We start from the raw sequence: 12,830 nt of genomic DNA, 5'->3' as shown, positions 1-12,830 counted from the left end.
TCACTACGGCCGTCTTCTTCTGTTTGTCTACCACCACTATGTCCGGTTGGTTAGCCACCACCATTTTGTCCGTCTGTATCTGGAAGTCCCACAGGATCTTAGCTCGTCATTCTCCACCACCCTTGGGGGCATCTCCCATTTTGACCTCGGGACTTCCAGGTTATACTCGGCACAGATGTTCCTGTACACTATGCCGGCCACTTGGTTATGGCGTTCCATGTATGCCTTGCCTGCTAGCATCTTGCACCCTGCTGTTATGTGCTGGATTGTCTCTGGGGCATCTTTACACAGCCTGCACCTGGGGTCTTGCCTGGTGTGATAGACCCCAGCCTCTATGGATCTTGTGCTCAGAGCTTGTTCTTGTGCTGCCATGATTAGTGCCTCTGTGCTGTCTTTCAGTCCAGCTTTGTCCAGCCACTGGTAGGATTTCTGGATATCAGCCACCTCCTCTATCTGCCGGTGGTACATACCGTGCAGGGGCCTGTCCTTCCATGATGGTTCCTCGTCTCCCTCCTCTTTCTTGGGTTTCTGCTGCCTGAGGTATTCACTGAGCACTCGGTCAGTTGGGGCCATCTTCCCAATGTATTCTTGGATGTTCGTTGTCTCATCCTGGACTGTGGTGCTGACACTCACCAGTCCCCGGCCCCCTTCCTTCCGCTTAGCGTACAGCCTCAGGGTGCTGGACTTGGGGTGAAACCCTCCATGCATGGTAAGGAGCTTTCTTGTCTTTATGTCAGTGGCTTCTATCTCCTCCTTTGGCCAGCCTATTACCCCAGCAGGGTACCTGATCACGGGCAGGGCGTACGTGTTGATGGCCCGGATCTTGTTCTTACCATTCAGCTGACTCCTCAGGACTTGCCTGACCCTCTGCAGGTACTTGGTGGCTGCAGCTTTTCTAGCGGCCTCTTCATGGTTCCCATTCGCCTGCGGGATCCCCAAGTACTTGTAACTGTCCTCTATGTCTGCAATGTTGCCTTCTGGTAGTTCAATCCCCTCAGTTCTGACTACCTTCCCTCTCTTTGTTACCATCCGACTACACTTCTCCAGTCCGAACGACATTCCAATGTCATTGCTGTATAGCCTGGTAGTGTGGATCAGTGAATCGATGTCTCGTTCACTCTTGGCATACAGCTTGATGTCATCCATGTACAGGAGGTGGCTGACAACTGCTCCGTTCCGTAGTCGGTATCCGTAGCCAGTCTTGTTAATGATCTCACTGAGGGGGTTCAGGCCTATGCAGAACAGCAGTGGGGACAGAGCATCTCCTTGGTAGATCCCGCACTTGATGGTGACTTGTGCTATGGGCTTGGAGTTGGCCTCTAGTGTTGTACGCCACATCCCCATTGAGTTCCTGATGAAGGCTCTTAGGGTCCCATTGATCTTGTACAATTCTAGGCATTCCAGTATCCAGCTGTGGGGCATTGAGTCATAGGCCTTCTTGTAATCAATCCAGGCAGTGCACAGGTTGGTCAGTCTGGTCTTGCAGTCTCGGCTGATTGTTCTGTCTACCAGTAGCTGGTGTTTTGCGCCTCTGGTATTCTTGCCAATTCCTTTCTGTGTCCCACTCATGTATTGACCCATGTGCCTGTTCATCTTAGCCGATATGATGCCTGACAGGAGCTTCCATGTAGTACTGAGGCAGGTTATTGGTCGGTAGTTGGAGGGGACCGGTCCCTTCTTGGGGTCCTTGGGGATCAGGACCGTCCGGCCTTCAGTTAGCCATTCCGGGTGTCTCTCGTTAACTAGCAGCTGGTTCATTTGTGCTGCCAGACGCTCGTGGAGTGCAGTCAGCTTCTTCAGCCAGTAGGCGTGAACCATGTCGGGCCCTGGTGCTGTCCAACTCTTCATACTGGAGACCCTTTCTTGGATATCTGCCACTGTGATGGTTACTGGACCCTGTTCAGGGAGGTCGCTGTGGTCTGCCCTCAGATCCTCTAGCCACTGAGCATTGCCGTTATGGGTTGCATCCTTCTCCCATATGCTCTTCCAGTATTGCTCCATCTCCAGCCTTGGTGGTGCTGTTCTCTTATTGTTCCCTTGCCACTGAGAGTACACCTTTGCTGGTTCTGTGGAGAACAGCTGGTTTATTCTCCTGCCTTCTATCTCTCTGGTGTACCTCCTCAAGCGGCTGGCCAAGGCTGTGAGTCTTTGCTTGGCAGTTTCCAAGGCCTCAGGTATGGACAGCTTATATATATATATATATATATATATATATATATATAGCAGCTGGATAGCGTAGTGGATAGCGTAGTGGTTAGTGGTTAGCGTAGTGGTTAGACTACACGCCTTTGGAACAGAGGATCGCAAGTTCGATTCCTGCCTGGGGCGTCTGTATCCAGTAAGGGTCCTAAGGCTAGACCCCCTATGCTAAGCAAGCCTACCGCAGACATGAGCGAGACAGATAAATATGAAGGCATGCCGGCTCGGACGTCGCCCGGATCAACAAGGTCCGCGTCAGGTGTTGAGGAACCAGGGCACCCTGACGAAAAGTGGGCTACTGGAACAAGAAGGCATCGGTGGGCAAGAGACGAAAACAGGGCGTTGTTGGAATGCTACTATGCAAGTAACCCCGGCGGAAGGGGCTACATGAATAGGATGAGGGACCTATGGATTCTTCGATACCCAACATCCACAATGACGGCGAAACAACTAGTAGCTCAGTGTTCCAACATTCGAAAGAAGGGACTGCTCTCACAGCTAGAGATTGACGAGGTACAACACAAATGCTACGGCAAGGAGGAGTCAGGACGCCAGGTCAGGGGGGAGATATCATCACCCCCACCCGAGATTGGGTACATAGCCCCAAGTGCGATAGGAGAAGGATCGTTGAGTGCGAGAGGAACTGACCTGAAAAATAGGATCATGGCCAAGCTTGAAACCTGGATCCCGCGTAGCCGGTTACCAAGATTACGTGAAGTTCCCTCAGAAGGTCTGCTAGATGATGTTAATGCAGCACTACGGGCAATACCTACAACCACGATTACCAACACTAACAAGCTGATCTACAATACGGCAACAGTGATCAGTGAGATGCTTGGCTACAAGTTGAACAGCGACAAGGGGCAGTACCCTCCATGGAGAAGGAGGCTAGAGGGCAAGATCAAAGTAGCACGGAGGGAGGTTAGCCAACTAACGGAGTTGCAGAAAGGTGCGACAAATAAGGTGCCTAAGAAATACAGCAAGCTGTCCATACCTGAGGCCTTGGAAACTGCCAAGCAAAGACTCACAGCCTTGGCCAGCCGCTTGAGGAGGTACACCAGAGAGATAGAAGGCAGGAGAATAAACCAGCTGTTCTCCACAGAACCAGCAAAGGTGTACTCTCAGTGGCAAGGGAACAATAAGAGAACAGCACCACCAAGGCTGGAGACGGAGCAATACTGGAAGAGCATATGGGAGAAGGATGCAACCCATAACGGCAATGCTCAGTGGCTAGAGGATCTGAGGGCTGACCACAGCGACCTCCCTGAACAGGGTCCAGTAACCATCACAGTGGCAGATATCCAAGAAAGGGTCTCCAGTATGAAGAGTTGGACAGCACCAGGGCCCGACATGGTTCACGCCTACTGGCTGAAGAAGCTGACTGCACTCCACGAGCGTCTGGCAGCACAAATGAACCAGCTGCTAGTTAACGAGAGACATCCGGAATGGCTAACTGAAGGCCGGACGGTCCTGATCCCCAAGGACCCCAAGAAGGGACCGGTCCCCTCCAACTACCGACCAATAACCTGCCTCAGTACTACATGGAAGCTCCTGTCAGGCATCATATCGGCTAAGATGAACAGGCACATGAGTCAATACATGAGCGGGACACAGAAAGGAATTGGCAAGAATACCAGAGGCGCAAAACACCAGCTACTGGTAGACAGAACAATCAGCCGAGACTGCAAGACCAGACTGACCAACCTGTGCACTGCCTGGATTGATTACAAGAAGGCCTATGACTCAATGCCCCACAGCTGGATACTGGAATGCCTAGAATTGTACAAGATCAATGGGACCCTAAGAGCCTTCATCAGGAACTCAATGGGGATGTGGCGTACAACACTAGAGGCAAACTCCAAGCCCATAGCACAAGTCACCATCAAGTGCGGGATCTACCAAGGAGATGCTCTGTCCCCACTGCTGTTCTGCATAGGCCTGAACCCCCTCAGTGAGATCATTAACAAGACTGGCTACGGATACCGACTACAGAACGGAGCAGTTGTCAGCCACCTCCTGTACATGGATGACATCAAGCTGTATGCCAAGAGTGAACGAGACATCGATTCACTGATCCACACTACCAGGCTATACAGCAATGACATTGGAATGTCGTTCGGACTGGAGAAGTGTAGTCGGATGGTAACAAAGAGAGGGAAGAAAGTCAGAACTGAGGGGATTGAACTACCAGAAGGCAACATTGCAGACATAGAGGACAGTTACAAGTACTTGGGGATCCCACAGGCGAATGGGAACCATGAAGAGGCCGCTAGAAAAGCTGCAACCACCAAGTACCTGCAGAGGGTCAGGCAAGTCCTGAGGAGTCAGCTGAATGGTAAGAACAAGATCCGGGCCATCAACACGTACGCCCTGCCCGTGATCAGGTACCCTGCTGGGGTAATAGGCTGGCCAAAGGAGGAGATAGAAGCCACTGACATAAAGACAAGAAAGCTCCTTACCATGCATGGAGGGTTTCACCCCAAATCCAGCACCCTGAGGCTGTACGCTAAGCGGAAGGAAGGGGGCCGGGGACTGGTGAGTGTCAGCACCACAGTCCAGGATGAGACAACGAACATCCAAGAATACATTAGGAAGATGGCCCCAACTGACCGAGTGCTCAGTGAATACCTCAGGCAGCAGAAACCCAAGAAAGAGGAGGGAGACGAGGAACCATCATGGAAGGACAGGCCCCTGCACGGTATGTACCACCGGCAGATAGAGGAGGTGGCTGATATCCAGAAATCCTACCAGTGGCTGGACAAAGCTGGACTGAAAGACAGCACAGAGGCACTAATCATGGCAGCACAAGAACAAGCTCTGAGCACAAGATCCATAGAGGCTGGGGTCTATCACACCAGGCAAGACCCCAGGTGCAGGCTGTGTAAAGATGCCCCAGAGACAATCCAGCACATAACAGCAGGGTGCAAGATGCTAGCAGGCAAGGCATACATGGAACGCCATAACCAAGTGGCCGGCATAGTGTACAGGAACATCTGTGCCGAGTATAACCTGGAAGTCCCGAGGTCAAAATGGGAGATGCCCCCAAGGGTGGTGGAGAATGACCGAGCTAAGATCCTGTGGGACTTCCAGATACAGACGGACAAAATGGTGATGGCTAACCAACCGGACATAGTGGTGGTAGACAAACAGAAGAAGATGGCCGTAGTGATCGATGTAGCGGTTCCGAATGACAGCAATATCAGGAAGAAGGAACACGAGAAGCTGGAGAAATACCAAGGGCTCAGAGAAGAGCTCGAGAGGATGTGGAGGGTGAAGGTAACGGTGGTCCCCGTGGTAATCGGAGCACTAGGTGCGGTGACTCCCAAGCTAGGCGAGTGGCTCCAGCAGATCCCAGGAACAACATCGGAGATCTCTGTCCAGAAGAGCGCAGTCCTGGGAACAGCTAAGATACTGCGCAGGACCCTCAAGCTCCCAGGCCTCTGGTAGAGGACCCGAGCTTGAAGGATAAACCGCCCGCAGGGGCGTGCTGGGTGTTTTTTTTTTTTTATATATATATATATATATATGTGGAGAGAGAGAGAGGGGGAGAGACATAATGTATATACTATGGATACAATAGAGCAAGTTTTACTTAAGTAGGCAGCACAGTTGTGAAAACATCAGAGTGAATATATATTCACTTACCTCTCAGAATATCAGTGAAGGCCACTAAACTGTCACGCAAAGCCACACACACACACACACACACACACACACACACACTTCCACCCCTCCCCGTCTCTCTGTCATTCAGGTGTTTACTGTCATTCATACTCAGGGTTTTGTATAATCCTCTCACCACACCTGAGTGCTCCCCACTCAGTGTCACTGGATTTACTCTCTCTCACCCCCCTTGCTCACTTCCCCTCTCCTCGAGCGCGCAGCCTTTTTCATTTTGCATCGCAGTCATTCTTTTACACATGCTGTCATTTCTTATGTAAATAACCACAGATAAAAAGACAGTAACAGACATTTTAAGATTTACACACACCGCTCAGCGCGTATGTTTTCAGTCATCCCCTCTCATCAGCCAGTTTGTTTGTAGAAGTGTCTTTGCCTGTAGCCATAAATTAGGGGTTGTGATTTAACTCATTGAGACAAAAGAGAAAGACAATGAAACATGCATAAAACAAATGATGTGGAGAAGGTGAGGGAAAGGGAGAGCGAGGGAGAGAGGAGAGAGGCGAGGAGGGTGTACTGAAGGCAGAAATGGGCCAGTATGTATTTCTGCTCTACTTTCACTTCGGGAAGGCTTCATTAAGAAGTCTGTTTCCAGAGCACAGCGGAATCTTTACGCACGTACATGTGTGTGCGCGCAGAGGAGTGTGCATATATTCGTAGTTTAGTGTGTTTCAGAGCCCATGCACATCCATGTGCATATATGTGTGCATGCACATAACATTATTTGTGTGTTCAGTGAGAGAGATCTCCTAAATTATTTACACCCAGAACAGCTGGGTATCAAAACTTAATTGGTATCAAGTTTTTAAATGGGGTCAAATGAGCAGTTCCATGCTGCTTTCTCTTGCCTTAAGTCTGTATCATTACATCTGGAGCTACAGTGCAGCTATTTCAATGAACTTGAACGTCTAAATGCTGTATTTGCCTATTGACTGGGGCTCTACTCTCAGACTGGAGAAATACGCTGCATCAGGCTCATTTAGAGGAGGGAATGTAACTGTATTTTTCCACCATCTGATAGAGCTGTTTTAGTCCATCTACTCATGTATGTTACTCTGTAAATGTTCTGTAAGAAATTTGTTGAGGCATAAACATTAAAAAAAGAGGTGCACACTCACAAACACACACTCAAAGCCTTAGGCAGGGCACAGAGATGGTATTAGATTTAAGCCCTCTAATAAAGCCAATTAGAATTACACTGCGCACTGATGAAGGCAACCTTTCCAGGGACATTCTCTCACCTCCATATATACACATCTAAGGCATGCAGCATGCACATGCACATACACACATCAGCTAAATATTTAACATTGCCAAATATCTCTTTGTTATAAAGGGATTAGATACAGTTTGTCCAATGCACCATGTTTGGCCTCAGTGTTGTTTTAACAGGCATTTCTAGAAACTTAATATGCTTTCCTGAATCAGCTTTCCCCTCCCAGTTTTATGTCAGGGCGGGAAGTGTTCCTGGCAGTGATGATCTTTTACTGGGCAGAGGTACTGCCGCACTGGCACAGATGTGCTCCAGGGTCTCTCAGTACAGAAAGAGAAAGCTGAAACTTAAATTGTCAAAATAATAAAGGGATTAGTGACTGTAATGTGATTGCTGAATTTTAAAATGTAGTCCATTATAGCAGAATGACAAAAAACAATAAAGTAACCACATTAGTAATGCCATAGTAATGCATACATTACTTCCAAACATGAAGAACATTACACTGGCTTCCCAGAAATGTGCACAACACTAAGTTTCAGCAAGTCTGGAAGATTTGGATGAATTGACAGAACACAAGGTGTTAGTCTATATTTTTTTAAGTGACTCAAACAAGTGTTCATAAATGAGCACATTGTTGACTGCAATACATGTTATATGACAAAGATAAATATTGATGTCTATTGCTGAAATTCTCTGTTTCCTATAAGTTTACTCTACAATGAAACTGACTGTACAATATTACTACCCAAATCATAGTAAAAACAACTTAAAAGATTGTGTGTATCCACCTGACAGGGCTCCAGACATGTCAAACACAAACTGGTTCAAGGTTCGGAAAGTCCAGAAGGCTTTGAGGAGCAAGAGACAGATGAAGAAAGTGAAAGTGCAGAGGAAAAAGAAAGACATGAACAAAAACCATACACAGATGAGGCAATGTCTGCAACAGAAACGGATGGGACAGGAAGTGGCCACTCATCAATCAAATCCAAGCAGGGGGATGATACAGAGGGTTGTCAGACAGCAGTGCGGTTTGAGCCAAGGAGCAGAACATGCAGAAATAGTCAAGGCAGTCTTCACGTAGTCTTCACTACACTGCATCTTTTACCTAGGTCAGACGGCAAGCAATGCAGGCCCACTGCTGGCACTCTCCCCCAGCTATCAAAGGGACAACAAGCTCAAAGCAGAATTTCATCTGGGGCTCAAAAGGTGAGTTATTTATATAGTCATCACAAACAAAACTACAACTCCAGTTTTTCCAGTTTGTCACAATATATTGTACTTATATTTTCATAAATCTTTATCTTTTCAGAGAAGATCAGTCCAAAAATCTGAAGGCGGCAGCAGCATTTTGCAGAGCCCCGAGCTCAGGCCTGCACCCAGACCTCCTTTGAAATGTCCTGGAACTCAATTTGTAACCTCTTGTCACCATCCAAGAACGGGACCACACAGTGGCCTTAAGTCTTCCATTTACAGATCTTCTTCAATCTCTAGCTCTGGACAGCAAGTTCACACATTCCCTTCCTCCCATTTGAGATCGCAGGTTGAAACCTCTCTTTCTCAAACTCCTCCTTCATCTAAGCCATTTAAAAAGTGCTCTGCAAACAGAAGACAAGCTTTTTCCTTTGGCATTACTCCAAGAATTCACAGGTCTACTTCTGCCCACCAGTGAACCAAGTGAATATGTATGCAACTTTTTTTTGTTATCCTAAACATGTATATTTCTTAACCAAAAGCCGCAAAAAAAATCACTGGCTATGGAATTGTGCTCTCTGTTATCTACTTGATAATGGATGTAAAGCTAAATATTTTTGCTTGCAAAAACAACCTTCTGCTCTGGAGGAGCTCTCCAAAACAGAGTCCAGATGAGCATTAATAGGGTCCAATTTACCCCTGTGATCACACATTCTGATTTGGCAAGTACGTTCCTCCGATAAGCCATCTCAGTCAACAACACTCCTGAAACTTGACCTTATTTGAAGGCATTAGACTTTTGTCTAATGCCCTACAGTCAAAACCGTGTGTAGAAAATGCTGAGACCTTGAATCACATCATTTCAACAGAACTTGAGAAGGTTGTTTCTTACCCTACACACTGCGCCACATTCATTTTAATGCTTACAGTATGTTGTTTATTAAAGACATAACGCCTTCTCGGATCTTGGCCTCTTGTAAGACATTTTCACGGTGAGGCATTTTCATGGCTGTCCGTCTCTTCGGTATGAGTCACATGTGTTTGCCACTGTGGCTCTTTTCAGTTTGAGGAAATTGATTTGTTGCACAGATAATGTGAGCTTGCTCTTTGTCTTTGTTGTCTTGTTTCATGTCTGTCAGTGTGTCCTTTAATATTGTGGTATGCAAACTGGCTCTTTAACTAAATGCTTAGTGCAAAACCTTTTATCATCCACCTTTAAAAACACCTGTCTGTCATGTAACAAGTTGGCTTTTTTTCTTTTAGTTGTATTCAGTTATTGTAAGTTGTGATTTTTGTTGTAACAAGAAATTGTTTGTAAGGAAAGGGTTTGTTAGTTTTAATTGCCACTCCTGGGTTGCGTTTTTTTTGTTAATTTTTTTGTTTGTTTGTTTTTTCTTTACCTATGTTCTAACATGAGAAGTTTTGTTTTGTATTCAATTTTGTATTCAATTCTTCTTCTTTTTTTTCCATAAACTGTATCCACAATCACTCAATAAAAATATTTTGAGAAATGTTGTAAGACATTGTATAGTATTTGGCTTTTACTGGAAAATTAGACAAATACATGCAAAGTTCATTATTTCTTTGAAAAAGTGCTTAATACATTTACTATACCACTGCAAATTTGGTGCGCCCAAGCAAAGGTATGTAAAGGAATGGTAATGTTCGAGACTGACAAGTAAAATTTAAAAAGTGCCTTTAAATTGAGTCTTAAATTTGTTTCCAAGTAACAAGCCCAGCAACTACTTGCAGGAAGGCAGCACTGATGGCATTGAGACATCCACCCACGTCTCTCTTCCACTCCCTACGGTTTGTTTTGGTGTGAGTTAGTGCTGATTGTGTGTGTATCACGTCTTTGCCCTGCGAGACTCCTGCCAATCGATTCAAGGTGAGACCTGTCGATTAAACACCCTGACCGGTGCTCTCTACCTAACCCCGGGGTGATTCAATCCCACCCCTTATACACACGCATGCGCGCGCGCACACACGTACACACCCACTTCACCTGTCATCCATCAATACCTCCATCAGGGCCTCTATTGATCCCCTCCATCCAGCCTCTTCACCCCACGCAGTACAACATCAGGGCCAGGATGACGTTGGTGCAGGTTTAATTTTTGGCAGATTTACAATAAAGCTCAAGTTATTATTTAACTCTTCCAGCTGCGGTGTGCTCTTTGATTTAGCACCCTGGGAGAAGATGAGTTACAGCTGACACTGAGAATCTGCTGGGGCTGGAATGGTAGGCACCCGGTTCATAACTCAGCCGCCGAATGTGTAGTTAGTCAATCACTTGATCTGTAATCACAAATGCTGCCAGAAATTACATGAGTGATGAGCTGTAATAAAAGCACTTACTTTTCCTGCTCTGTCTCTTAAGTGTTATTGGCAGACCCCTCTCTCCCAGGAGGCCATGGCTGTGAAACAAAATCCCGATATAAACTGCCTCATTGGTCCCTGCCTCACGCACTGTCTCTGTGGCGTACTGTATGTGTGTATGTGACTGTATGTGAGTGTGTGTTAATGCAGAGTGCTTCCACCACAGTGTAATACAAAGCTCTTTTTGACAGTCTTTCTTCAACTTTTAGATTGCCTTGCTTCAGGACAAATGATCCTCACTCCAGTAAAGACAGTCATGCTCGTCTCTATCATTTATAATCTCTACTGTCGGCAGAGATGCAAAGACACTCGCTCACAATGACTGTTTTTAAATAGGCCTGGCACTATTAATTGTTAAATAAAACACTATTTAAATTTACTTCTAGACAAGTTGCTATGCAGTAGTTTAATATTATAGTAAAACTTTCCCAACCCTGAATTTGATCTCAGCCAACCGTGTACTCACAGTTTATATTACATTAACAACATGACCTTACGTACAGTAATCAAAACATGTCAGGGCCAAGACTCAAACCTTTCTTTGACAGTCTGTGACTCCCAGCTCAGTAGCCTTTAGCAGGAGTTCATGCACGACAGTTTTATTGATACAGACCTCTGTAATAATTACACTGCGTCTCGCATGCACTATTGATCAGGCCTATTGATAAAGTCATATTTTACTGTAAAGGTCTGTTGATTTGATGCATTACAGCATAAATCTGTCCTCACAAGCAGTTGAGCTGGAAATCCGACTGCAGAGTGACGGATGCTCTCACAGATAAACACACGCAGGGCTGTTTATATCCATTGTTTGATTGAGGTTGGGTGACATAAGTTTAAGATAGTGATGTAATGATATTCATATCTTTAGTCCAACCGCATGAATAGACGATCACACAGAGACGACAAGTGAGATCTGCCTTCCAGTCCAGCTCATATGATGTGATATATAAGCGAGGGTGTTTATAGAGTCACTGCTCCATCTTATCATGATTTGTGTTGTCAGCAGGGGCTGGATCTGCATGACGTTAATAGATTCTGATGTGGTTCAAATGCCCCATGGTGAATGTGAAATAGAGATGAATGTGACAGATCGCACAGGACTTGTCCTGTATATAAACGGCCTTTGGAAATGTTCTCACAGGGAAGGAAGGATGGTGTAAATGCTGGAGTGTGGGGGAACGCCAATGCTGGTATTAAAATGGTAAGAATGCGATCCTCACAGCTCACCTGTAAGTCGAAACAAGGAAGAAATGCAGGTGATTTTTTTTCCAAGAAAAATCATCAGATTGGTTTGCTATAAGGTTTACTGTTATTAAAAGAATCTTTGGCATCCTGAACCTGCAAACACCCTGAACTGTACACTAATGGAGAACTAAATGTAAAGTGTCAAGTAATATGCACTGGTGTTGCGCATTATCACCCTTTGATCTTCCCATGGAAAAATATAATATGTGTAATAAGGGAAAAAAGCAAATTTATTACCATTGGAGGAAAGGAAAATAGATCTTTATGGTCCAGGTTAAAAAGCAGCTTACTAGACCATGTTTCCGTTTTGGCCGGCAGTTCAAAAGCATGTTTTCTTTTCGAATTTTTCTCTGGCCGGATTCTGAATCACTTGGGGGCAGTTCGCAAAAGGCTGTGGTGCACCATTGCCGGGCTGGTTTTCACATTTAAAGAGCCAAAGATACATGGGGAGCATGTTCACGTTCAAAAGGCCTACAAAACTCTAAAAGCTGGGATATTGAGTTAATTGCTGGCCCAGTCAAAGCAAGGCTGCTGCTGCAAAATGCGGTGTACAGCCTCGCTGTAGAAGAGGACAGAGGAGTGAAAACTGCTCCTAATTACCAATGATTTGCTGGATAAGCATGTGACCTGCTACAACATGAGCAATTTTAAATGACCTGGAATCTTAATGACAGTAAACAAAACTCGTGAAAAACAGGCTATAAAAACGAAAAAGGGATGGCAGTTATTTCTAAAAGGGGTTTAGAAATATATAGTGGCTGAAATAAAAATAAAGATTTTTATAAAATAGCAGATTAGAGTGTTTTTGGCTTCATTCGAGGACTTCTATTGTGCATGGTTGTTACAGCATCAAATCTACCAACGGAATTGGTACAAAACTAAAGCACACCACTGACTTTGAACACTACTTTTGTAC

The 12,830-nt window shown here is 45.7% G+C and overlaps 1 protein-coding gene across 1 annotated transcript in view; it reads left to right on the top strand.

The window, feature by feature from the left end:
- Positions 1 to 8,765, top strand: part of LOC146621109 (uncharacterized) — a 313,936-nt gene extending 305,171 nt beyond the window's left edge. Inside the window, exons 13-14 of the mRNA XM_085368718.1 lie at positions 7,892 to 8,302; positions 8,406 to 8,765. Of these exons, the coding sequence (XP_085224844.1) occupies positions 7,892 to 8,302; positions 8,406 to 8,765 (771 nt within the window). The remainder of the gene's footprint in view (positions 1 to 7,891; positions 8,303 to 8,405) is intronic.
- Positions 8,766 to 12,830: the final 4,065 nt, after the last annotated feature.

The sequence above is a fragment of the Diplotaxodon limnothrissa genome, linkage group LG12 (genome assembly GCF_057381915.1).
Source record: "Diplotaxodon limnothrissa isolate DT_005_m linkage group LG12, D_limnothrissa_male_GT1.1, whole genome shotgun sequence".
Taxonomy (NCBI): Eukaryota; Metazoa; Chordata; class Actinopteri; order Cichliformes; family Cichlidae; genus Diplotaxodon; species Diplotaxodon limnothrissa.
The sequence above is the reverse complement of the archived record's forward strand: the minus strand, read 5'-3'. Positions and strand labels throughout refer to the sequence as shown.